General features: G+C 36.1%; 3 protein-coding genes across 10 annotated transcripts in view; 1 reads left to right on the top strand and 2 right to left on the bottom strand.

The window, feature by feature from the left end:
* Positions 1–310: 310 nt before the first annotated feature.
* LOC106087073 (cytochrome c oxidase subunit 6C-1) lies at positions 311–1,031 on the top strand. The gene is made up of 3 exons (XM_013251980.2): positions 311–416; positions 613–806; positions 866–1,031. Exons 2-3 carry the CDS (start codon positions 637–639, stop codon positions 927–929), a joined length of 234 nt encoding a protein of 77 aa, XP_013107434.1. The 5' UTR covers positions 311–416; positions 613–636; the 3' UTR covers positions 930–1,031.
* A 5,936-nt stretch (positions 1,032–6,967) lies between these two features.
* LOC106087069 (acylphosphatase-2) lies at positions 6,968–17,025 on the bottom strand. Its single transcript, XM_013251966.2, has 3 exons — positions 16,557–17,025; positions 7,350–7,476; positions 6,968–7,290 (listed from the first exon to the last, which is right to left on the bottom strand). Exons 1-3 carry the CDS (start codon positions 16,618–16,620, stop codon positions 7,176–7,178), a joined length of 306 nt encoding a protein of 101 aa, XP_013107420.1. The 5' UTR covers positions 16,621–17,025; the 3' UTR covers positions 6,968–7,175.
* Positions 17,026–26,417: 9,392 nt separating this feature from the next.
* LOC106087031 (uncharacterized) overlaps positions 26,418–27,558 on the bottom strand; it is a 57,240-nt gene continuing 56,099 nt past the window's right edge. For all 8 annotated transcript variants that reach the window (XM_013251920.2, XM_059365090.1, XM_059365089.1 and 5 more), the window contains one exon: positions 26,418–27,544. In XM_013251920.2, coding sequence (XP_013107374.1) covers positions 27,216–27,544 — 329 coding nt within the window. In that variant the 3' untranslated portion in view covers positions 26,418–27,215. The remainder of the gene's footprint in view (positions 27,545–27,558) is intronic.

The raw sequence follows: 27,558 nt of genomic DNA, 5'->3' as shown, positions 1-27,558 counted from the left end.
ATAGGAGAGATCAATACCTTTCATTTGAAATACCACACTTAGCCACTGTTTTTCGTTGAACAAGCTTCCACATTTGTGTTTCGAAACTGGAGGGCAGGTCACAAAATGCAGTCTGGAGCCATAAATCGATTTAGTTTAAAAAGTGCGTGCACCAAATCAAAGTGGAGATCAATACCCTTATCAATTTTTTTTCTCAATTTTGACGATTTTTCATGAAAAATACCTGGCACCACTGACTGACACATTTTGCTCATTAAAATCTTCATGTGCCAACGACCTATTAGTCCTCTATCACGTAAAAAGGAAATCGATTGTTTTTCGATTCTTGTGTCATTATAATCAAAAGGAACAACATCATTATTAATAATAATCGAAGACGTCCATTCACTAATTTGCGAGTTGAGTTGCGTATTCAGGTAAGACAAGAAAAAACAAATTAAATTTTATACAAGTACAGCCATTTTAATGTTTGTAATTAAATTACATGTATGAAGGAAAATGTTATAAAGTTACTATTGCATGTATCGGCTTATGTAAACTCTTACAAATTTTAAAAAATGTCTAAATTATTTTCGAAGATTATTGTTACATAACCTCCCCTCTTTTTTTCAGATTCAAAATCCTTAAATAATCAAAATGACCAACGCTCCTGCAGTATCTGGCTCTGCTCCCGTCATGCGCGGCTTGCACAACATGCAAACTAAACGTGGTTTGATGATTGCTATCGGCTTGACCACAGTCATCACCACTGCCTTTAAGTTCTTGGTCAACGATCCCAAGAAAGCAGCCTATGCAGAATTCTACAAGTAAGAAAATCTCGGTTTTTCTACCTGCTTTCAGTGTGTTTAATATTTGGTTGTTTTAGGAACTACGATGCCCAGAAGTCGTTTGAGCGCATGAAGGCCAATGGTCGTTTCCAATCTTGTTAGGCGATGGTGTGTGGCTGTAACGCATTTAGCCGAATTGCTAGTTTTTTTTAGCTTTAAACAGAATGAAGATACAAAATAAAACGAGATATCTGTGAAAACTTAGTCATAACCAAGAGATATATTGAATCAAGCCTCTCCAATCAAAACATTTCAAGACATGGGTGTTAAAGACATTGGCGAATTCAAATAATATTCAAGATTTCAACATCAAAAATTTGTCAATTGAGAATATTGCAAGTAACATATGTTAATGGTAGGTAATATTTTCTACGTGGGTTAAAAAATTATTATATTTTTAATTTTAAGAATTTAAACCAAACCTTTCTTATCACTTAGATAAGAGGTAGATAAGTGATATAGTAAAAGAAAGTAAAAACGATTTTTCCTATCCATAGGCTAATATTCATTCCAGGGTCTATTGCCTTGTGTTGTTGTTGTAGCCACATTTAAATGTGAACTTGGCGATCCTCGTCGAGCTCCATAGGTGAGCAAGCTTGTTCCGGTTTTTAAAGGTGTCAATACCTCTAGTATCGCAGGCACTCAGTATTTAAGCCAGTGTCGGTGTCCGGACTCTCACTGAGACTTCACTCGATACCGCTGATTGTCCGCGACGGTTGTTGTTGTAGCAGTGTTCTACACTGAGGCGGCAGCCCTTGCCGATGAATGACTCCATCGGGTCAATATGGTACGTACAACCGGCAGCCATGGGATTGCTATTTTTGTTGTAACAATGTTTTGTTCTACCTTTCGTCTGCTTGGTTCTGTTGAATATCCAGATCCAGGAACTCTGCGATAAAGGTGGGGTGTTTCGAGAGGGATTTGGGTCTGAGTGAGTGGGTCTAGCTGTGCAGTTAAACAGGTGGTCCCAGACCACTATTGGGACACACATCCGTAGTATTGTAATTGATCTAGAACTACTCTGGTTTGTCGGAGGATGTCAATTTCTTCAGGTACTATAGGTGGCGGTCGTTTTCCAAAGACAGCAATTACCTGCCAGCTATTCACCGTGTCTGCATGAGCGTTGTCCAGACCCGCTTGATCTAGAGGTTCTCTCTTCTAGCGTTGAACCTCTCGCTCTAGATCATAAATGAAGCAACTTGAGGTATTTGGGCGGTGAATACCTATCCACAAGATGATGATTTGGATGTTCCCTGCGATAACAGCTCAGAAGGTATGGCTTAGACAGCATGTATTTATGGCTTCGCACGGGTATGATCTTTGTCTCCTGATGAAAGTAGTCCACGTTAGAACTGAGGAGACAGCTCGTCGCAGTTCGAAGAGCGGCATTCTTACAGATCTACACTGACAGCGACTACACTGGCGCTGCATATCTCTCTACTGACCGCCAATTGCTTTGTGCGTGGTCAACAAGATTTCTTTGTGAGCACCCCAAATGCTATCGGCAAGTGTCTTGAGGACTTTGTTTCTTTTTCTGACCTTATCCCAGTTTGCTGTGGCATGTAAGGAGAATTTGTAAGAGATGTCAAATGTGACACCAAGTATTTTGGGACTCTTGATGGTCGGAATTGTTTCTTCACCGACCATCACTTTCAGCTCCCTCACCACCTCATGCTTGTATGTAGTGAACACTGTGCCTGAAGATTTCGTGGCAGATATCTTCAGATCACTTGCAGCGAAATAAGAGTCAAGTTTGTTGGTTGTTGAGTACAATCGTGCGCATATGGTAAGATCTCTATACCTTCTGGATGGGGTGGTATGGAGGATTGGTAGAGGTTAAACAATGACGGAGATATCACCACGCCTTGGGGAACTCCCTGTTTTACTCTACGGTGTTTCGATTTCTTATCCCAAAATTCCACAAATCATCGTCCATCACACAGAGGGAGGGATGTGTTGACGATATCATCAAATAGTTTGGCATGGCTGATTGGCTTGATCCCAAAGAAATGGCAGCTTGCCAGGATACGTCACTCAGAAGATCAGAGGAGGCAATGCAAATGTTTGGCGAGCTGCTGCACCTCCTCATAATTTTAGTAGGGCATCCTCATCCTCCTGCTAAGACTGTGTCCTGCTGGTCTTTTCTTAGAGAAGAATACCATGAAACGTGATTCGCATTAAAGTCTCCTAGAAACAGGCTATTATGGCCAGATTATGTCGCGCCTGTAAACTTGACATTATCTGGAACACAACTACCAACCGACGGTATGTACACGTTATACGGCTCTATCTCGCAGTACCAGTCCTGACTGCTATCCTCATACATTCCATGTAGAGGTCACTATACTGCACGGAATGGTGTATCAGGCGGCTAACCCCCACCTGCACTCCTTAAGCGGCCCTTAAATAGCACATTGCACCCGTGACAACTGTACAAGCTTCAGGTGTAGGTCCGCTTTGTCTCCTGGATGGCTGCAACCAATATGTTCTTCTGAGTGATAAAATCTACTATCTCGTCGATCTTGCCTCGCATACCGTTGCAGTGCAACTGTAAGAATAATACACTTCCCGGTACTGGCCCGGCAATATTCTGGCTGGGGTGTTCCTGTTGCGTATATTGCCGCACAGAAGAAGTCAGAGAAGTCACATTGTCCGACGACGATGGTGCTGGCTATGTTTGCACAAAACCTTGCAACATATTCACTGCGACTTTACTTCCGTAGTGGCGTAAGGCCAGAGCAAGATCGGAAATGCTCCCACTGGTATCTGGTACACGGAACCGGCTGAACCGCAGAAAAATTAAAAAAAAATTCAACTTTAACGCTTGAAACCGAGCGCCACCCGGTGTTTTCACACTTGAAATAGTGCTTTTGTACGTCAAAGTTAAAAATTGTCTTACTTTTGCGAGTAGCTTTTTTAACATTTGTTTCCACAATCGTATTTTTTAACGCTCCTCAATGCGCTCATCTGTTTAGGCCTTAAGCCTAGTACTGACTCCGACTTTTCAGCTGTCAAAACGCATAACAAAGAAAATGTTCACTAAGAAAATACAAACACATTCCATAGAAGTGGTAGTGGGTTCTCTAAGCAAAATATTAGAGACATGTCGCTGCGCCAATACAAATTTTGCTTCATTTTATTGCCAGTGTAATTAAATGCTCACGAAATGGGCATAAATAAACTCTGCTTCGACTTTTGTTTGTGTTCTGGCCAATAATGGATTTCGCAAAAATTTTATAGGAATTTTCGATGTGAATGAAGTCAGTACTAAGCTTTAAGACGAATATAAAACCATGTTTCCACTTGGAGCAAATCTAGATTTGCGACGAGATTTCGGAAATCTCGTGCGTTTGCATTGAATACCGGTTATAATTGGGGGTTTTAGGCAGCAATTTTTCTTAAAATCTGACACTTTCTTATTGAAATCATCAAATTTAGTAGTAATTTAAGTTCGGTATGGATTTTTATATTTAAATAGTAATAAGGTCGAATAAATAATTTAGATTTGGAAAGAATTCATCATCAGCAGTGCCAAATATGACAAAGTTGGCTGTAACTTACGCATTCTTCGTGAAGGCAGTTCCAAGAAGACGTTGGAAACGACTTATATTAATAAACAGTCAAAATATATCTACATCGTCGGCACTATATAGTAAAAATATTCGCGATCGTCTAAAAATCAAACACGATTTAGAAAGGTCCGTATGTCTGTCGGTTGTAATCACTATACAATCATTGAGTTTGAAGCTATCGAGCAGAAATTTAGTTTATATTATTTTGTATATATATTATATTTTATGGAGTTTTTACTTTGCATTCTTTCTAGATGTTAGTGCTTAGAAAGAGCTTAGCAAGGGACGTTCATTGACGAACATATAGGCCGGAGAGTGGTGTCGCTTATATGAATTTTCGGTAATCCGTATAGTTCAGGCGGTTTCGGCGAAGGACTGTTGTTGTTGTGACTGTAATCGTGTTTCTGTTTGCCTCAATTATTTCCTTTGTTTTTCTTAGATTTTTTATATAAACATTTCTCTTTATCGTCATTTTTCGTGTGTCGTTTATATTTCGTAATTCTATTAGCTATTTTGGATCTAGCTGTTTCCTTTTCCCAGACGCGTCTATATCTGGGAGCCACTGTTTGATATCCGCGATAAGTTGGGTATTCTGTTCAGTTTTTTGAGCGGGATGCTGTCAAACTCCATATAAAAAAAACGTTGGCGAAACATTGGCTGAAAATCGGCGGGAATTAGTATTCTGTTTATAGTGAGGAAAATGGCAAAAAACTACTATAGTGGCAACATTTGAAACTATTGCCGGCATCATTTTAGATTAGTTTAGTGCAGATAAAGAAACGTTTTTTGGTAAGGAAACAAAAACATTTGAGTTCTGTCAAATTTCGCTCGCGAAACAATTACAAATTTAAGCGGCTATTCCGAAAGGAATATCAACCCAGAGTGGGACTGGTGCAAAATGATCTTTGTTGCCTAGGAGTGCACATGTTGCTCCCATAGATAGACGCCATTTACATTTGTGCAATATGATACGTCCGTTTTATTAACAAACCAATTGTCATTGTTCTGAGAAATTATCTGATCTTACACATTGGAGAGTCTAAGAATTCAACACAGACTTAAGGAGTCGATAAATAGCAAAGAGCACCAATCCCATGGCAGCCGGTTGTATGTACCGGATTGACCCAAGATATATTCATTTACAGGTAGTGGCAGTTGCCCAACAACAAAATATTGAGTGCATTATCTGTCAAAATCAGTGATTAGTGCAACTCTAATTTTGTGTATGTTACTAGTTCTAGGTTCTTATCTACAATAGAAACACACAAACAAAACTCGTTGACAGATAGTGCACTTCGCGAGAAAAAATTGTACTTAGCTGTTTACGGTACACTACTTGGTAACTATGTCATGGATTGACCCGATGGATTCATTAATATGCAAGGTCTGCCGCCTCAGTGTACAACACTGCTACAACAAGGCGTGTAGTTGTCTTATGACATGTCAAATTTAGCACATATAGAGTTGAACATGTCGTGTGATACAAACGAAACTAACATATGAAAATCACTTTACAAAATAGCACATGTAATTTATTTCTATTAGAGAGTGCTCTATTCCTTCTGACAAAAACCTAAAGATATCAGCAGTTTTGGTTGCCAGTGAAATTAAAGCAACCCAAAATTAACCTGTTTTCGCAAATTTATGATTTAACCAGCTTTCTCACAACTTTAACAATTATTACTCATAAAAAATCAGCTTTTGCTCAAATTTTTAAGTTATGTTATACGAAAATAACATACATGTGTGATGTGAAAAATTATGAATCGTATGTAAATTGACAATTTTGACAAACATTTGCAATTACATGTGAATACAAAAAGTGACATGTCATAAGACTTCTACATGCCGTGTAATAGCTCCTTAAGCTGCAGTATTCCATCGCAATAACTTGAAGACGACTGTTCTGTGATATAAGTAATAAGTTTAAATTATTAATTTAATTTAACGAAGGTGTAAATTGAATCGTAAGTCTAAATGAAAATACTAAGAAAACAAAACATGTACTACATACAAAAAATACTTCCCGGAACGGGAAAGCTGTGAGCATCACACAGGGCGGAACATTGAGGTCCGATCTGTGTGGTGTTCATTGCGGAGAAGCTTAGCTGCGAGCTACCGGGCGCGTTCCCAGGTAGCGGATAGCGGAATGCTCCATACGGAGTAGCTGCAATGCCAGTCGCGGACAATCAGCGGTATCGAACGGAGAGTCTCAGTGAGAGGCCGGATGGCTCCGGCTCTTGCTTAAGTACTGAGTCCCTATGATGCTCGGCGAGTTATTGGCGTCTTTAAAAAACCAATGGCCATTATGTTCCCGCGACGATCGATCCTTTGGACCGGAATGAGCTTGCTCACCTAAGGAGTTTGACGAGGATCGCCACCTACACATGAGAGTGTGGATGTGTGATGACGTTGGAAAAAATATCCAACGAAACGTCCAGAGAAAAAATTAAAACGATATGTTTTATTTAAATAATCCTTAACCAGATCAAAAAGCCCGTCATCAAAATACAAAAGAAATTAAATACTCATATTGGTAATTAACAACCCAAAAACCAAAGAAACTCATTATATGGTTTAAAATACACAGCAGTATGAAATTTTTACCTTTACAGATTTTTCTGCTACATTACTTGTTTTGGTTTGTTCTTTTTTAGTTTTACAAACATGCGCCAGATTATTTTATGAATAATGAAAATAATAAAAAATAAAGCAATAATATTACATTTTTCTTAATCCTAAACAACAAATTCTAACAGAGAAAGTTATTATAACACTAAAATCGTATATCGAATGTCTTGTAATCCAAGCGGTTTAATGTGCCCATATTTCTTAAATCACATTTTTCAATTTGGCAACCAGGTGAGCCTTTCGTAGACAGCCATTCAATCCTGTCATTTAATAAAATTCAAATGAATTTTAAATTGTAGTGGGAGATGGCAGAACTTACATTTTATCCACTTCTTCTTTGGGTCCTTGCATTTTACCAACAATTGTCCCTTGCTTGGAGTTCTTTACCCAACCAGTAATGCCGGCTTTAGTACATAAATCTCGAGTATATTTAGTAAAGTAACATCCTATAAAGAGCGAGAGAAAAAAAGTTAATATCATAGATGAATTCAGATGAAATAATTAATGTTTTACTAAAGAAATAAGCGCAGCATACTTTTAGGAACAAGTTCATTAATATACAATAGTTTGACAATTCAATCAGGAGAAGAAAAAACGCATAAGATCGGAGGATGTTGAAGGCTGTAACATAGTTACAATTGACGCACAGACGCGGAAATCCTTGAATCATTTTACAATTTTGCTACCAATAATAATATATATGTTTTTTAGGATGCAAAAAAATTTTTGTTGTTAGCAGTGTTTTATATAGTTAACTAGCCGAACCGCCTTCTTTAACTCTCTAATATCTTTTTAGGGTGGGGACACTTCGCCCTGAATGTGTATTTCGAATTCGTGCCACTGTAGCCTATGTCCGCCTATCACGGTGAACGCCTGCGTTTAAATCCTGGCGAGAACATTGGACAAAATTTAAAGCGGTGGTTATCCCCTCTTAGTGCTGGCGACATTTGCCATGCATGGTCATGTAAAAAATTCTCCGCAAAGAGGTGTTTCACTGCGGCCCGCCATTCGAACTCGGCTATAAAGAAAAGTCCCTTATCATTGAGTTTAAACTTGAATCGGAAAGGGTTCATTGATGTGTGAGAAGTGTGCCCTTGCTCGGTTTCATTGATAAACTCAACTTGAATCGGAAAGCTTTCATTGATGTGTGCCCCTGCTCGGTTCCTTTGTAAATTTTTTTCGGGGATGGGGTGGCCACCCAGACATTTGGAACTTAATGTAAATATACGCTTTGTGCTCTGCTTACAAATACATTTTATATGAGCTCCATAATGGCACGATCGGTAAATAAATTCTGTTTGAGGGATATTTGTCCTGAAAATGAGTATACATTTTTCGAAAATCAATCAATTTAAACATCAAATAGCTTTTATATAATAGGGAGGTGTTTTCGGGTGGGGCAGTTCCCCAATCACATGGCTATTTAATTGGAAATCTAATTCGTTTTTTTCTCTCAAGCACCTTTCGTTTGAGCTCTAAATTGTCGTGATTGGTCTATATACCCATTTGACGGGTTTTGGACAGCCCCCGAAGCACCCGACCCTAACAATAGAAACCAAAAAAATGGAACGAATCGCATTACCAATCTCCTTTTTAGAGGTGGGATGACGCCTCAGACATTTCGACTAAAATATGGATATCAAATTCGTGCTGCACTCCCAAATCCATTCAATGTAAGTCCCATATTGCCATAGTCGGTAAATATGAACTGTTTGGAGGCCCAGAAAATAGATATCAAATTCGTTTTTTACACCCAAATACAGTTGATTTTAGGTCCATATTGCCATAATTGAAAATGAAGTTCAGTTAAGAGGGTGCTTTAGGGCGTACCCCCAAACACTTGGCTCCAAATTTGGATACCAAATTCATTTTCTACTCTCAAATACCATTCATTTAAGTCCCATATTGTCATTGACTTATTTTTGGAAGGAAAATTTCCACCTAGACTTGAACGCAAATTTTAATGTCATATTCCAAATGTACTCTCAAATGTCTTTCATATGAGGCCCATATTGATATTAACGTCCAATATGGCTGCTGGGGGAATTTTGGGGTTGGGCGGCCCGATGGGTACTTACACCCAAATTTTAATATCATTTTCGTATTTTATTTTCCAATACCTTTCACTTGATACCCATATTGTCCCGATCGGTCCACTTATGATTTTGGGTGGTGTTTTTCGTTAAAGGGGGAGGGTCCGCCCCCTTCTGAAATCAACAAATTATAAAGCTTATTTCTATTTCCTGACCATGTTCGCAATCTACTCCCGAATACCTTTCATTTGAGTCCCATATTGTCATGATCTCCAAAAAAACTTTTTTAGGGGGTTTTGGGGTTGGGGAGGCCCTAGTTACTTGGACCCAATTTTTAATATGAAATTCGTACTCTACTCCTGAATACCTTTTATTTGAGTCCCATATTGTCCCGATCGGTCCACTTTTATTTTTGGGTAGTACTTTTGGGGTAAGGGGGAGGGTCCGCCCCCCTTACGATATCAAAAAATTATTAGGCTATGTTTCCTTCCAGACCAGCCTACACAAGCTGTGAAAATTTCAAGGTAATCTGTTCAGCCGTTTTTGAGTCTATACGGAACAAACAAAAAAATCGACAAACAAACAAACACAAATTCATTTTTATATATAAGAAGATTGATGTGCTGTAAAATTATATGCCTCCATCTTATTGTGGTTGATGTAAGAAAGCAGGAGGCGACGTTTAACCAGCTAAGGCTTCTGGTTTTTAACGAAAAACTCGGACGTTTGGCTTATATGAAGCAAAAAAAGTCCCATGGCAGCCGGTTGTACGTAGCGGAGTCCTTCATCGGCAAGAACTGCCGCCTCAGTGTACGTGTTGGTTATTTTTTCTTTATGGCAGAGGCACATCCCGGAGTCGGAAGAACATCTTGATTGCAGCGACTGACCAACGGCTGCAGCTGGCACAGTTGCCACGGATACAAGGATCTCATAAGGAGTGGAGGTGGAGGATTGGCCTTCGTGATACACCTTTTCATGCAGTATACACCACCAAGCAGTAAAGTCCGGTACTGCCGAGATAGAGCTATAGAACGTGTACATACCGCCGTTTACAAGCCCGACATTAGCGGCTTACCGTCTGGCCATAATCGCCTTGTTTGAGACGATTTTGATGTGAATCACGTTTTATATCATTCGCTCCTATGACATAGCTTTGGCAGAGCAGATTGGCTCCACGTTCTGTACGGTGAATGAGGATACCACCACTAGGATTACGAGGAAGTGCAGCAACTCGCCAGACATTTCCATTGAATTCCCTTTGGGACCAAATCATCTCCCCATAATACTCACCATCGACCGACCACACAACTTTATAACCTCGGGGAATTGGGTCGGCTTCAGAGAGTACACCAATCGCCACATCAGTGAGCTGACACCCTCTCAAATGTGCTAGCTGCCGAGAGGAAATTCTGAGACATCATTAACGCAGCTTGCTCTATACCAGTCTGTCGAATACCTCAAGTTCGGCATAATTTCCTAGAAAGTGGTACTCACAGACAAGCGTGATGGGATTCGTTACACGGACCCCACCAAGAATCCCAGAATCAGCTAGCTGAATCTGGAACAGTGAAGGCCAAAATGGTAATGAGATAGTGTATGTGGGAGAAACTAAAAGTGCTCACCAAGAAATTCTGTGGCAGCATTCAGTGGTCAAACAGACAGCGTCCTGTAAACATGTGTGGGGTGTGTGTTTTTTTTTTCTCACGCTTTGTAGGAAGATTTGATTCATACGTAAATAATAATAAAAATGTTTTTGTTTGTTTAAATCTTGTCTCTCTCATTTGACTGAGAGTATAGCTTAAAAAAAGACTCAACAGACGGCCAAAATCAGCTTCCATTTTGAGTTCATAGTTATATAGAGGTTTCCAACGAATTTTTTCCATGTTTATTACAGTTTTTGCCTCGTGTTGTACGTGTTTAGTGAACTTCAATTTGTAAGTAAATATTACTCCTTTATATTTAAATTCATTTAAAATATTATTATTTCAATTGCCATTATGCATCCATTTTTAGTTTTTGGTTAATTTTTCCCAATTTCTAAAACCATAATTTTTGACTTGGAGGCCACCGTGGCGCAGAGATTAGCACCTGGGTTCAAATCCCGGCGTGAACATCAACACAATTTTTAGCGGTGGTTATCGCCTCACTAATGCTGGCTACATTTGTAAGGTATCCTGCCATGTTAAAACTTCTCTACCAAGTGGTGTTGCTATGCGGCACGCCGTTCGGACTCGGCATTAAAAAGGAGGGCCCTTATCACCGAGTTTAAACTTTATTCGGACTGCACTCATTGATATGAGAGTAGTATCCCCTGTTCGTTAATGGAATGTTCGTGGGAAATTTAGTTAGTTCAGTAACATTTTTTACTTGGATAAGTTTACTTCTAAAGACCATATTTTGCAGTATGTTTCAACGTTATCGATCATACATGTTTCGAAATACGTTTATGTTTCAACGTTATCGATCATACATATTTCGATGTACCTTTATATCATTCGAACAGTACCACCTGCTTAAAAAGGAGTCGGATGTTAATATTGTCCTCGTACAGTCCACCTTCGATATTTTATTTTGATGTACACTCACGGTCTTTGCATACCCACCTCCATGAATAAATCGAAACATCCTCTTATAATAACTCCACTACCATATCCATAGTAATATGCAAATGGGAGTCCCCAGAACTCTTATACAAGATACAGTTTAAGCGTTTAGGTTTCAAACCCCAAATTGGAAGTTCGGTCTATATGGCAGCTATATTCAAATATAGTCTGATCTGAAACATGTGCTGGTCGGATGACGGGAGGCTTAATACAAGTCACTGTGTCAAATTCCAGTGAAATCGGGTAATAAATTCAGCTTATATGGGCTTAAGACCCTTAATCGCCGGATCGGTCTATATGACAGCTATATCTGAATAAAGACCGATCTGAACCATATTTGTGTGGGATATCGGGAGGCTTTAATCAACTAACTATTTCCAATTTCAGCGAAGTCGGATAATAATTGTGGCTTTTATGGGCTTAAGACCCTTAATCGGCAGATGGCAATTATTTCTAAATATAGCCTGATCTGAACCATATTTGAGTCGGATATCAGGAGGATTAAAACAACTCACTATTTAAATTTTTAGCGAAATCGGATAATAATTGCGGCTTTTATGGGATTAACACCCTCAATCGGCAGATCGGTCTATATGGCCATATCTAGATGCGAAGGCTTGAAATAACTCACTGTTTCAAGTTTCAGCGAAATTGGGTTATAAATGCAGCTTTTATGGGTTCAATACCCTTAATCGGCAGTCCCTCTATAGGGCAGCTTTTCTGAATATAGACCGATCTGAAGCATATTTGAGTCGGGTACCGGGAGGCTTTAATGAACTCACACTTTCAAATTTCAGCGAAATCGGATAACAATTGCAGTTCCGCATATATAACAGCTATATGTAAAGGAGCCCTAAAACAATTCACTGTTTCTAAGTCGGATAATAAATACGCCTGTTACGGTCTCAAGACCCTAAACCGGCATATCGGCCTATAGGTTGGGTTTGAATTTCGGGACCCCTAGCACAACTTCCTTTTTAAAATTTCACCGAAATCGGGTTTTTACTGGCTTAAGACCCTAAATCGCCAGATCGGTCTCTATGGCAGCTATATCCAAATATGTTCCGATTTGGCCTATTCAAGAACTTAACCTGCGTATGGAGGAAATACGAGTTTGTGCAACCTTTCAACTCAATATCTCAATTTGTAAAGACTGTAGCGTGATCACAACTGTCGGACACACGGACATCGTTAAATCGTCTTAGATTTTTCGACGATCAAAAATATATACAATTTGTAGGGTCGGAAATGGATATTTTGATGTGGATTTGTTGCCTTGAGCAGTGTTGCCACTCAAAAAATATTTCCCCACCAAAATTTTAGAAAAATCCTACCAAACGCGATCAAAACTTGCCAAATGTTCTACAAGCCAAAATGGGGTATATGTTTTTATACCCGCCACCGAAGAGTTGGCCATTTGGCAATCCATTTGAAACACATCAAATTACACATTTTTAAAGCTACAAAGACTAGATCGTCGTTATTCATATACACTCATAGAAATTCGTTAGTAAAAACAGCAAAAGTGTTTGCTGAAACAGCAGAAAATCTGCAGAAAATGGAACAGCAGTAATTTGTTGCTAAAACAGCAAACATTTTCTGCGGTTATCAAATTCAAAAAAGTTAAAAAAAGCATAAAAATGTAAATATTTCAAAAATAGTTATATTGCATCTTGTTTTTCAAATTTACAAGCATATAGCTTGAATTTTTTTTAAATTTTGTGCAAAAATAACAGCAGACAAAATAAGTACTACTATTATATCTATGCTTTTAAACAAAAAATGTATGCTTAATATCAGACTAATTTTTCTGGGTGTAGAATCTAGCATTATCTGTCTGTCTGTTTGTTAAAATCACTCTACAGCCTTAAGTTCAAAGACGGTGTATATCTTGATATAGCACCCTTAATATCGATCTCTCAATAAGAAATCTTTAGTTCATAAAGTCGTATTTTTGTCCCGATTTCAATGAGCAACCGTGCCGAGTTGGGATAAAGCGATTTACCGATTCAAGTGCTTGAACCAGAAATGCGCTTTTACTTACCATTTTTGCCATTACAGCGAGATGCATGTACTCCTCAACTTTTGAGTATAGACCAGATTTAACCATATTTGTATGCAGCTGGCACATAGCCCTTTTTTCCGATTGAAGGCATTGAACGCACGCATTTCCTATCTAGAATTTACGAAGTTCGGAAGATATGCCTTAACACTTGTACCAGTAGTCACACTCAAAATCAAAACTTACGCCCATTTTCTTGAGATTTGCACCAATGAGACTCTTTGTCCCCTTGCTATCCTTGGCTTTTTTTGCACTCTTAACGAATACACAGAAACGACACGAAGTGAATTAATTTTGAGTCATCCCCGGCGATTTTTTTGTTAATTAACTTGTATGTTGGAAAAACCTACCAAAAATTGAGGTCAGCCTACCAAACTACCAAGAGAATAAAAACCTACCAATTTTGGTAGGAACCTATCAAAAACGGCAACACTGGCCTTGAGATATTATCAAATTCAGCTTTAAAATCGACGTAGAAGCGAATAATTGTTTCTTTTTTAAGTTTCACGATCGAGGCCATGTTACAAATGATGTCAATCGTTGAATAATTCTGTCGAAATCGAGCTTGACATTTTTAGATTTTTATGTTTCTCAATCCAATTTTATAGTCTTTAATATATTAGACCCATAAATATTTTTGCACCACAGTTCATAAACAAAATTCCTCTATAATTTGACGGTTCATCAAGATCTCCTTTTTTATGTGTTGAAAAAAAAGGTAGCTCTTTTGCTATTTTTCACCACTCTCTATAGTTTTTATATCCACCACCATAGGTTGGGGGTATGTTAATCTAGTCATTCCGTTTGTAACACCTCGAAATATTCGTCTAAGACCCCATAAAGTATATATATATATTCTTGATCGTCTAGACGTTCTGAGTCGATCTGTCACAAATACTTCTTATTAGTGTAGGTCGATTGGGATCGTAAATGGCCTACATCGGTCCATGTTTTGATATAGCTGCCATATAAACCGATCTTGGATCTTGACTTCTTGAACCACTAGAGAGCACATTTCTTATCCGATTAGGCTGAAAATTTGCATGAGGTGTATTCTTTATGACTTCCAACAACTGTACTGAGTATGATTGAAATCGATATATAACCTGATATAGCTGTCATATAATCCTTTCTGGGATCTTGACTTCTTGAGCCTCTAAAGGGCGCAATACCTATGGGCTGAAATTTTGCACAACGCGTTAAGTTATGACTTCCAACAACTGTGCTAAGTATGCTTTAAATCGGTCCAAAACCTGATATAGCTGCCATATAAACCAATCTTGGATCTTGACTTCTTGAACCACTAGAGGGCACAATTCTTATCCAATTTGGCTGAAATTTTGAATGAGATGTTTTGTTATGACTTAAAAACTGTGTCAAATATGGTTCAAATCAATCCATAACCCGATATAGCTGCCATTTAAACCGATCTGGGACCTTGACTTCTTGAGGCTCCTGAGGGCGTAATTATAATCCGATTAGGCTGCAATTTTGTACAACCGCTTCTCCCATGACCTTCAACATACGTGTCAAATATGGTCCGAGTCGTTTTTTAGCCTGATACAGCTCCCATATAAAGCGATCTCTTTATTTTACTTCTTGAGACCCTAAAGGGCGCAATTCTAATCCGAATTGGCTGACAATGACTTCTACTATGGTCTCCAACATTCAATTCAATTATGGTCCGAATCGGACCTTAACTTGAGATAGCTCCAATATTAAATCAATTCTTTTCTTTTATCCTTTGTTTGCCTAAAAAGAGATATCGGGAAACGAACTCAACAAATGCAATCTATGGTGGAGGGTATATAAGATTCGGTCCGGCTGAACTTAGAACGCTTCTACTTTTTATTCCTATTATCCTTTAATTATTATACCTTCATTATTATTATACCTATATTATACCTTCAATTGCTCTTCCGAATCTATGATTCCGCATTGCTGGCTCAATGACTAAATGAAATCCAATAAAATATGCCTTGGCTCTTTCCAATTAATGTAGGTGTGTAGAGTACTTTAATTTATTTGACAAATCTTGTGGAAAATCTCGAGTCAGTGAAGAAATCACGATTCAGAAAGCCCTTCAAAATCCTTTCTGAGTTATTTGATATGTTATTCTTTAAACAAAAGCCTTGAACTTAATAACATAAAGCTAGCCACTATCCTGTAGGAAATCGCCAAATAAATAAAATTTTAACAATATTATTGTATATATAAAATGTCGAACTAAAATTTTTATATAAATATATTTTTAACAACATTTTTTATTTTAATAAATTTTTAAAAATTTTTACCAAAAATTTTATTTTGACAAAATTTTTTTCAAAAATGAAGTTTTGAAAAAAAAAATTTTAAGAAATGTTTTTTGCAATTCTTATGAAGCCTTGTCATTTTTTACTTTTCATTGCAAAACGAGAACGATTATCACTCGCTTTTATTCACTTCTTTAAATTGTTGCATATATTTTGCAAATGTCAAGGTAGGTTCTTAACCATTTCATGGGTGTTCTTTGGTGCGTTCACTTACGCATAACACAATCGCCAATATGCTCGCATATCGCAAGTAAAATTTAAAATAAGAAAATAAAAATTGTACTTTGTACATTAGAGAAGTCTTTGGGGCACATCTAAATATAAAATTAATTCACTACCCAGAACCCCAATCATTGACTGCATCTCAGTTCAATTTCAGACCACGAAAATGCAAAAGAAAAAGTAACAGAATTCTATGATATGCGTACTGCATTCAAATATATTTGTTCTATTTGTAATCATAATATTTTGTTTTTTTTTTATTGCGAATGGCTCAACTCCAACTCAATAACTCACCTTGCACATGACCATAAACCTCAAATTCCACAGTGATTAAATGGCGAATGTCTGGAATTCCCATATCCCTGTTTTGTTTGGTGCAGAGTTTACACTGTTATATAAATTTCTATAGTAGATCTTTTTTTTTGAATGTGAAGAAATTGCTTTCCAAAAGTTTGTTTTTGGTTAATTTTTTCAATTCAGTAGAATTTGGAATCCAACACCATTTGTTAGTTTTGTTTTGAATTATTTTTTCCCAAGATTTTGATTTTTTAAACTTAATATTGTCAATTATTTCGTAATTTAAAAGAAAATACTAGCAACGATAGCTAAAAATCGAGTTCTTTCTTTTCTTAAGTCTTTGCTCTTTCGATTCCAACTAAAAGGAAAATTTCAATTGAATTGTATTTTTGTAGTTTCCCTTAAGTAAATGAGTAAATGTTGGCTAACACGCCAACCACCACCCATTGTACTCTGGCGAACAACAAGTTAATGCTAAGTGAAGAGGTTTCTTTTTCAAATTTTCAATTTGTTTTTTCTAAATTGTCCTCGATTGATTTGCTTTAGCTAGTGTTGGCTGCTCATGACTATACTACCGTCACTGTATATTCGAGAGAACTTTGATACAATTTTTTTAATTTTTTTTTTTTGTAAATTCAAAAAAAAAAAAAAAAAAAACAAAAACAATACTGGGGTCGTCTTGCACGGTTTAAGATTTGTAGAGTATAAAAAATGTAACCCATTAAGCTGTGTGGGACTAAATGGTTGCTATTGATGTATGAAAACATGGAAGGACGGGCTAAAGTTGGGAAAAGTCGACGTTCTGATACCACATTGGATATACATACATGCAAAGTGGTCGAAATTAAAATTCGTTAACATTTTATACTGTGGAAGTTATAGAGCAAATCGATAAGCAAAATTTCGTATTTTATGAACGCAGTTCATAAAACCATAAATAGTGGTTTGCGGCGAGAGAGAGAGAGAGACAGGGAGAAAATGGAAATGTGGACGCGTACATTGTATACATGTACTTCCAGAAGGGTAAAATATGCACTGATTCGTGCATTTAGGAAACTCAATTTTGCTTAACACGAAAAATGTACATTTATTCCAATTTTTTTCCTTATTAACGAAATAATTATCTCCTCTTCAAATGAAACTCTTAGCATAAAAAATACCTTTGTATATGAATAAATTAGTATTTGTATGACCTGTTATACAGGAAAAAATAAAAATCGATTTCAATCACGAAATTAATTGATCCAATTCATTTTTTAATTGAAAATGCTTCAATCAAACAGAATTTGACCAGTTACACAAAAAAAAAAACTGTTTTAATCACGAAATTAATTGATCTAATTTATTTTTTAATGGAAACTGCTTCAAACACCAAAAATTATAATATCCATGAAAGTTTTTAAAAAGGTGATTGGAAAAATTTTCATTTAAAAAAAATTATTAAAAATTTTTTAAATTTCCAACTAATTTTTTAATTGATCCAATAAAAAAATTATTGAATTTTTAATTGATTTTTTAATTGATCCAATTAAAAAAATTATTGAAATTTTTGAAATTTTAAAGGAAAATATTCAAATGTTATATTAAATTTTTTGCAAAAAGCGCGCTGTGTAGGGAGGAAGATGTATATAAATAAATGTATTTAAAAACAAATTTTTGTAGTGTTCCACCAGAGTTTGACCAGTTACACAGAAAAAATAAAAAATCGGTTTCAGTCACGAAATTAATTGATCCAATTAATTTTTTAATTGTAGCTGCTTCAATCACGAAAATGATAATATCAATCAAAGTTTTTGAAAAAGGTGATTGAAAGAATTTTCAATCAAAAAAAAAAATGATTAAAATTTTTTGAAATTTCCAATTAATTTTTTAATTGATCCAATTAAAAAAATTATTGAATTTTTATAAATTTGTAATTTATTTTTAAATTGATCCAATTAAAAAAATTATTGAATTTTTATAAATTTGTAATTTATTTTTAAATTGATCCAATTAAAAAAATTATTGAAATTTTCGAAAATTTAATAGAATATATTCAATTGTTATATTAAAATTTTTGCAAAAGTGCGCGGCAGGGCGCATCCTCGATTTTGATGCAACATGGCTCACTGATGTTAAACTTCTGGAACACGAATTTGAGATTTATTTTTGGGTTCAACAGTGCTGTCGGATCTAAACAATTTTCCGATTCCATTAAAAAATTATTGAAAAAACTTACTGCCTTTTTCACTCGGTTCGTTCGCCAATTTAATGAAAACAGATGTTATCCGTCTGTAAAATCAGCTGTTTTCAATGAAATTGCGCACGAATTGAGTGACAAAAAGAAAAAAGTAAGTGGTCTTGGTCGTTATTGTTTAATTGAAAAATATTAAGTTTTCATCATAAAATTTTGTAAGATTTAATTAAAAAATGATTGAATCCATTAATTTTTTTAATTGAAAATTTCCAAAATTTCAATCACGATCGTATTTTCTATTATAAAGTTAAGATTCAATTAAAAAAATGATTGAATCCATCAAGTTTTTTATTTGAAAAATTTCAAATAAATCGTAATTGAAAACAAGTTCAGATTCAATTAAAAAATTAATCGATTCAATAATTTTTTAATTTAATAATAACAAAATTTCAATCACAATCACAACTGAAAAAATTTCAGTTTCAATAAAAAAAATTATTGAATTAATAAATTTTTTTTATAGAATATATGTTTATTTTCTTAAATTAGTAATTGAAAAAAATTTCGTGATATTTTCTTCTGTGTAGTGAATGGAAAATAACCTGTTGGGGAACCACAACTTTGAGATAGTCAGTAACTTTATCTACCTCCGCACCGCCGTAACCGAAACAAATGACACCAGTTTTGAGATAAAGTGAAAAATAATACTGGCAGACAGATGCTACTTTGGACTAAGTAAGCAGTTTAGAAACAAGGCCACCTCTCAACAGATACTACCCGTGTTGCTTTATGGTTCTGAGGCATGGGTTCTTGTGAAAGCTGATGGGGCAGTGCTTGGAGTATTTGAGAGAATGATTCTTCATAAAATATATGGACCAGTTTGCGTTAATGCAGAATATAGGTGACGCATGAACCACTAGCTGTATGACGACGATAGCATAGTTACGATTCACGTATCGAAATACAACGGCTGCGTTGGCTAGGTTATGTCAGAATGGATGAAGAAGCTCCAGCAAAGAAGTCTTTTGAAGGCAAACAAAAAAAGCCCAATGGAAAGTTCAAGTGGTGGAAGACACCTCGAAACTTGGCGTCAGAGATTTTAGAATTAGCGCAGAAAATTGAGGCACTTGGAACCGTATTATACATTACTCTACTGGAACAAATGTTCTGTCATATCCATCTAAAGTAAGTAAAGTAAGTTCTCCCAGGGTTTCTTAATTTATGCTTATCCGTTCCTTTATTGATATATGGTTTGCCATTGTGTAGTAATATCGAGATAGGGAGTATTGTCAACAAGCAGTTGGATGAGATGTAAGAATTATGTCGTTGCTGTTGCGGCAGCCTTCGTCAATGACAAACCCGGACCGTAATGTGCCTTACGCAGCCCGAACAAAATTCTGTGAGGCCGAGGTGACCAAATTTGAAGGTCGACTAGTGGTCCCCGAGCCTGTTAGTGTCCATTAAATTTAGCACATAATTTGTTTCAAGACAGCTTTAGCCAACATAAACATTGTAGAGATACCACTATACGTTTAAAAAATTGGAGACTTTTTTTTCCCAATTTTGGCACCATGGATCGATCATACGTCCAACACACTGAATCGTTAACCGTCAATCACATCAGGATTGATAGGGTTTTCTGTTGTTTGATCTATTGATTGCCCAGTTTCCAAAGTGTCCTGTTTCTAAGAGGCCAAATCTGGTGCTGCTTACTACCATATTTTCAACAGTAATTGGATTTTTTAAATCTTCTAACACAGGTTTTAATCTAAGTCCAAAGTTAATTTCTTAACTTTTAATGATATTGTGATTTTGTATCTTAAAGGCAAAATTCTATTACACTAACATTTAAGAAAAAGTTCCTCATATCAAGTCAACAATTTTTAACCCAACTTTTTTTTCTTACACAAACAGGCAACGAAAAATTCCTCATACCTCGTAATAACAAATTTCACCAAACGAATTGTTTTCTTTTCGTTTTTTAACTTTTAATTTTAACTTTTGTTTACTTTTTAGTAGCAAAATTTTAATTTAATACAACTACCTTACCCATTATCATTTACGGTCCAACATGGTTTAATGATATTTCACATAGCTATTTATTTTATATATTTTTTTTGTTTGTATATAACCTCATGTTTTCGTGAAAGCCCACCAAGTAAAATAATGTTGTGCATCTGCATAATTTGTAGACATGGTGTGGTACAAGAATTCTTCTTATTTTGTTTTTTTTTTTTATTAAAATGAGTGATTGGCAATATATTTTCATAAACGTCTTGGCGCTTATAAAATATTTGAAATGGATAGTCAACAAATATTTAGCACCCGCATTTGAATTTCATGTAGAAAGCGACGTTTGTTTTTTTCTATGCAACTATCAGGTGCTAATGGTGTGAATTAAATATTATGCACATGTTCATTTGTTTATATACCATATTTTTTTTTTTTTTTTAATTTTCTAAAATGATTTGTTCTTTTGTGAAATAGGCAAAACCCAACAAACTTAGATTTTTTGATATAAGCACAATTTTTTAATGCAACAGACTTTTGTGGTATATCGATCTAGAAGGTAAAGCGTCATTAGTTTTGGCACCCATTGAAATAAACAAATAACAGATGTATGATTTTCTTTGGCAATTTTTTATTTTTTATTTTCTATTTTCTGTTTTTGTTTTTTGACTTGGCTATTTTTACTCTTTCAAAAATTAAATAATCTATGCAGAAAATAGATACACGTCTCTTCCATATCACTCATTCATCATAAATTTGACAGAAATGTTTTAATGGCACCATATTAATGGAAAATATGATCATCTAAAAAGCTTAACAAACATTTAAAACACGCAATATAACACTTCATATATGAACTACGTTCGTCTATATGGCAAACAAATTTCATATAGTCATATAGTCGGCGTTGAAAATTTTTTTCACAGCTTGTGACTCTGTAATTGCATTCTTTCTTCTGTCAGTTATCAGCTGATACTTTTAGCTTGCTTTAGAAAAAAAGTGTAAAAAAAGTATATTTGATTAAAGTTCATTCTAAGTTTTATTAAAAATACATTTACTTTCTTTTAAAAAATCCGCAATTACTTTTTGGGCAACCCAATAATTACACTGTGGATACATTATGAAAGAGCAAGTAAGAAATGAATATCACGATTAACTAAGTTATGAAAGTTAACCTTGATAAGCAACCTGAAAACGGGGAGGATTTCCACCATTATGAATTTTACTTTACAAAAGTACGATATAAATATTTATTAGCCAAAAAATTGGCCAATATGTTGAAAGAACATTTTGATTTGGTATAATCCATTTTAAAAAATTTCTTGGCCTCTTAAAAAGAAGAGATTTTTTATTTTTTGATATCGGAAAGGGGGCGGACCCTCCCCCCAAGCCCAAAAGTACCACCAAAAAAAAAAATTACCGATCAGGACAATATGGGATTCAAATGAAAGGTATTCAGGAGTAGAATACGAATTTCAAATGAAAGGTATTCTGGAGTAGAATACGAGTTTCTTATTAAAAATCAGGTCCAAATAACTAGGGGCCGCCCCAACTCCAAAACCCCTAAGATAGGTTCATTGGACGAGCATGACCATATATGGGACTCAAATGAAATGTATTCGGGAGTAGATTACAAATATGGTCAAGAAGAAAAAATATGCTTTATAATTTGTTGATATCGGAAGGGGGCGGACTCTCCCCGTTACCCCAAAAATACCACCAAAATCACAAGTGGACCGATAAAGACAATATGGATATTAAATGAGAGGTATTGAAGGGTAGAATACGAATATGGTATTAAAAATTGGGTCCAAGTACCCTAACCCCAAAATGTCTAAAAGCAGACAATTCTGTCGTCCATATCAATATGGGGCTTAAATGAAAGGTATTCGGGAGTAGATTACGAATCTGCCACACAAATTCAGATCGAAGTGTAGGAGGTCACCCCAAACCCCAAAAACACCCCAAATGGGCATATGACCCATCATGACCATATGAGGCTCGGTTTGTTTGTTTGTTCCGTAGAATAAAAAAAAGGTAACATAATTTTTAGATATCAGATGGTGGTTGACCCTCCTCCTCATACCAAAAACGCCACCCAAAACCAAAAGAGGACTGATAGGCACAATATGGCTATAAAATGAAAAGTATTGGAGACTAGAAAATAAATTTCGTATTAAATTTTGGGTCCTAGTACCCAGCGGGCCGACCCAACCTCTAAAAAGATATATTCGACATTCCTATCAATATGGGACTCAACTGAATGTATCCGGCAGTAGATTACAAATATGGCATAAAAAATTAGGTGCAAGTAATTGGAGGTCGCCGCAACCCCGAATACCCCCAAATGGGCATATCAGCCGATTCGAATGAAAGATACTTGGGAGTAGATTAAAAATTTGAAATTTTAATATGCGTTCAAGTCTAGGTCGCGCTTTTCCTCCTAAAAATGCGTCGAATAGGCAAATAGATCCATTATGGCAACATGGAACTCTAATGAAAGTTATTTGAGAGTAGAAATCGAATTTGATATCCAATTTAGGGGGTACGCCCATAATCAACCCCTAAACTGAATTTTATTCCGACTATAGCAATATGGAACTCAAATCAACGGTATTTGGGAGTAAAGAAAGAATTTGATATCTATTTTCAGGGCAAAGTGCCGGTGGCCGCCCCAGCCCCAAAACACCATCCAAACGGTTCATACTTACCGACCATCACACTATGGGGCTTAAAGTAAAGGGCTTTGGGAGTGGACACGAATTTGATATCTATATTTGAGTCGAAATGTATCCCTAAAAAGTATTTCTCATTACCCTAAATTCAAAAATACTAGATCTCGGAGATTGGTTGTGCGATTAGTTTGACATTTTTCGCACTCTAACAGTCACCAAAAAAAACATGTATTCTATTGTTGGGGACGGGTGCCGCGGGGACCGCCCAAAACCCTCTAAATGGATATATAGGCCAATCACGACAATATAGAGCCATGTGTTTGGGGAGCGGCCCCACCCCAAAAAAGACAAATTCACGACCATAGCAATATGGGCCTCAAATGAAAGGTCTTTGAGAGTAAAGCACGAATTTGATATCAATATTCGGGAAAAAGGGGCCACCCCACCCCCAAAACACCACCCATATAGGACGTATTTGCTGACCATTCCAATATGGGGCTGAAATAAGAGATATTTTGGACTAAAACACAAATCTGATATATATTTTCAGGGCCAAGTCACTGAACGGCCGCCTCATCCCCCAAACTGGTCGTGTTTGCTGACACTAGAAATATGGTGATGCCACCTGATAAATATTTTTATTTACACCTTTAAAACGAATGTGGTGAAAAATATCAAATAACATGTGGAACGACACCTGCCCCCGAAACTGAGGTATGTATATCATTTTCACGATAATATCATAGGAGAAAATCAATTTGTGTTTGTTGGTATGGACTTAAAAACGATTGAACCGGTTTTATTGAAGTTTTCAAAAATGGTACAGAATAATCCCGTGCTGAAAATAGGGCACTCACAATTAATTGTATACCCTCCACCATAGAATGGGGGTCTACTAATTTCGTCATCCCGTTTTTAACACATCGAAATATTGATCTGACACGCAACAAGGTACATATATTCTTGTTCGTCTTGATATTCCAAGTTCATTTAGCCATGTCCGTCTGTCTGTCTGTTCGTCGAATGCACGCTAATTTTCGAAGAAGTAAAGATACACTGAAAAAATGTTTATCCTAGTTTTAAAGATTCGAGCCAAAGATTAGCAAACTTAATTTCAAGATGATAAATTTTCCAAACTTTAAGGAAACATTCCCTTTGGTGAAAAATATTTTCCTTCATATTATGGGTTTTTTTTTTATTTTAAATGGTAGGTTAATAAAACCTTAACTTTGCGTCTTGTTAGTAAGGACAAAAACCTTAAATGAAGGTCGAAATATCGTTGAAAGTTAGGAAACTGACCTTGGCAAGACAACTGTGAACCGTAGTTAAGAAAACAAAATAGTCTTACAAATAGGAGCGTCTCTAAATCTTGAATTTTTTTTTACTTAAGATGCTATGTTTAGAAAAAGAATTTTTTCAAAAAATTATAATTCCACTGTCATCTACGTAAAATTTGAAACGGACGGTCATGAGCGTTAGTAATTAAAAAATTTAATTTAAAATTTTGGTTTTTGGTTAATTTTCATAGCTTAACTCCTACAAATAAGGAAAGATTTGAAATTTTGGTCAACTTTTTGTTTTGAGTGCAGGTGCAATTTTTATCCTATTTGGCTGAATGGTCCAAGTCGGTTCATAACCTAATATGGCTGCCATATAAACAGATCTCGGATCAAGACTTCTTAAGCCTCTGGAAGGCGCAATTCCATTTTTGCATTTTACTATGAATGGTTCAAATCGGTTCATACATGAATAGCTGCCACGCAAGCCGATCTTGTATTTTGACTTCTGACCCTGTACAAGCTTTGAACCAATTCTGGTTCAAATCGTTTCATTAGCTGTTATAGCTGCCATGTAAACCGATTTTTAGATTTGATGATCTAGAGCCTCTAGAACGCGCAATTACCTCCCCATTTGCCTGAAATGTTGCGCGTAAAGTTTTGCTTTGGACTCCAACAGCCGTGCCAAGTTTGGTCCAAATAAGTTTATAACTTGATATAGCTCTCATATAAACCACAAGGGGTGCAACTATTTGGTTGACATTTTAAACGTGGTATCTTTTTATTGCCACCAGCATAGAATGGGGTATTCTAATATAGTCATTCTATTTGTAACACCTCGAAATATTGATCTGCGACCCCATAGAGCATATATATTCTTGATCGTCTGGACATTCTAAGAGGATTTAGTCATGTCCGTCCGTATGTGGAAATCACGATAGCTGTCGAACGCGTAGAGCTAGCTGCACTAAATTTTGCACAGATGCTTCTTATTGATGTAGGTCGTTGGCAAATTGGCCATATCGACTCAGATTTTGTTGTAGCTCCCATATAAATTGGTTCTTCGACTTGACTTTTTGAGCTTCTAGAAGCTGCTATTATTAACCGATTGGGTTGAAATTTTGCACAGCTGTGACTCCCAACAATCGTGCCAAGTATGGTCTAAATCGGTCCGTAACCTGATATAGCTCCCATTCAAACCGATCTCACGATTTGACATCTTAAGTCTCTAAAAGCCGCAGTTGTTATTCGATTGAGCTGACATTTTGCACGTGGGCTTCTGTTATGACTTCCAACAATCGTGACAAGTACAGTTCAAATCGGTATATAACCTGATATAGCTCCTATGTAAACCGATCTCCGAATTGATATCTCAAGGCCCTAGAAGCCTCAATCTTTATCCGATGGGGCTGAAATTTTGTACGTAGTGTTCTGTTACGACTTCCAACAATCGTATCACGTACGCTCCAAATCCTTTGTGTAAACTTTTAGCAGAATCCATGGTGGTCGGTTTTCAAGATTCAGCCCGGCCGAACTTAGCACTTGTTATGAATTCTAATAGTCATGACAAGTACGGTCTATCGGTATCTGTAGATTTATCTTCTATACATTTGAAAAAGTCATTCATGACAAATGCGTTCCATGGCGAAAGAAGGCTCAGCGGAGTGGGCCCGGTCCAGCTTGTATATTCTAAACCAAAATGAAATGAATAAATTCAAAATTCTGTTGTGTCTTTGATTTATTGTCAATATTTACATAGAGTTGCCATAGTCATATATAAACAAAAAAACGGCAAACAATCATTTTCTAATTATCTAATTTAGACTACATGTGTATATTAAAATTTTGGCTTAATTTGAACTTCTGTGAAATGTTTTAACTACCGGATTTTTGGCAATTGCATTGCAGAAGTATGGAATTGGATTGCTATCAATGTTCAATCACAAAAGACGAAATGCAACAAAGCAACCCTTTTTTCTGCAAGAGGGCTCTAAAAATGGAATGTATGAGTGCCTGTTTTACCTTTAAATATTAAGGCCCATATTCACAAAACTTAATGCAGCTTCAAGGTACACATTTCCTTTAAAGAATTGTCAAATAAATCTTCTTTAAAGCTGCATTAGGTTTTGAGAATACCGGTGTAAGATTTTGATCGTTTCTTATAATTGTATAACCTTGTGCTACTTAGATATGTAGGATTTGTACAAGTTTACATTTTTATAGACTAAAATTTAACAAAATATTATATAACTTATTTAAAACATTCTAACAACAATTACAAAAAAACTTTTAAGTATTTTTTTTTAAATATTTTACTTATAAATTAATTTTGATATAAGGCCTATTACAATATAGGGGAATGTTATGGGGGAGGAATTATTTCGTTGTCTTTTTTCTAAAAAATTGCCTTCACTAACTTTGGGTATGGTTTTTTGGTCAGGATTTGGGGTTTGGGGTGATTTGACGAGATTGTGTGTGTGTGTGTGTGTGTGTAGGATGTCAGTACAGTATAGAATTATTAAACCAATTGCGTAGCATCCGTGGTGGGCTGAACTTTGATCTCCTCTTTTGACGGTTTCTCAATTAGAACTCTTTGGGCATTGCTATCATTTGGGGATTTTCCTACCAAATTAGGGGGCTTATGATTGTAAGGCATTGTCTTCCTTTTGTTGCGTTCACGCTCGAAATGTAGACGCACATAGTGAATAGGAATGTCAACACATTCTCCGCCTACACCATCAGCATCTATAAAAACACCTCGCACTAATATCGAGTTGGAGCATTTCAAGGCGGCCAATACAAGGAAGGGTATAACATGTGTCAACCAGTAGCTTAAAATTAAGTTATCTGAAAACCAAAAA

The sequence above is a fragment of the Stomoxys calcitrans genome, chromosome 3 (assembly GCF_963082655.1).
Source record: "Stomoxys calcitrans chromosome 3, idStoCalc2.1, whole genome shotgun sequence".
Classification (NCBI taxonomy): domain Eukaryota; kingdom Metazoa; phylum Arthropoda; class Insecta; order Diptera; family Muscidae; genus Stomoxys; species Stomoxys calcitrans.
Note: the sequence above shows the minus strand (reverse complement) of the source record. Positions and strands in the feature narration are given on the sequence as shown.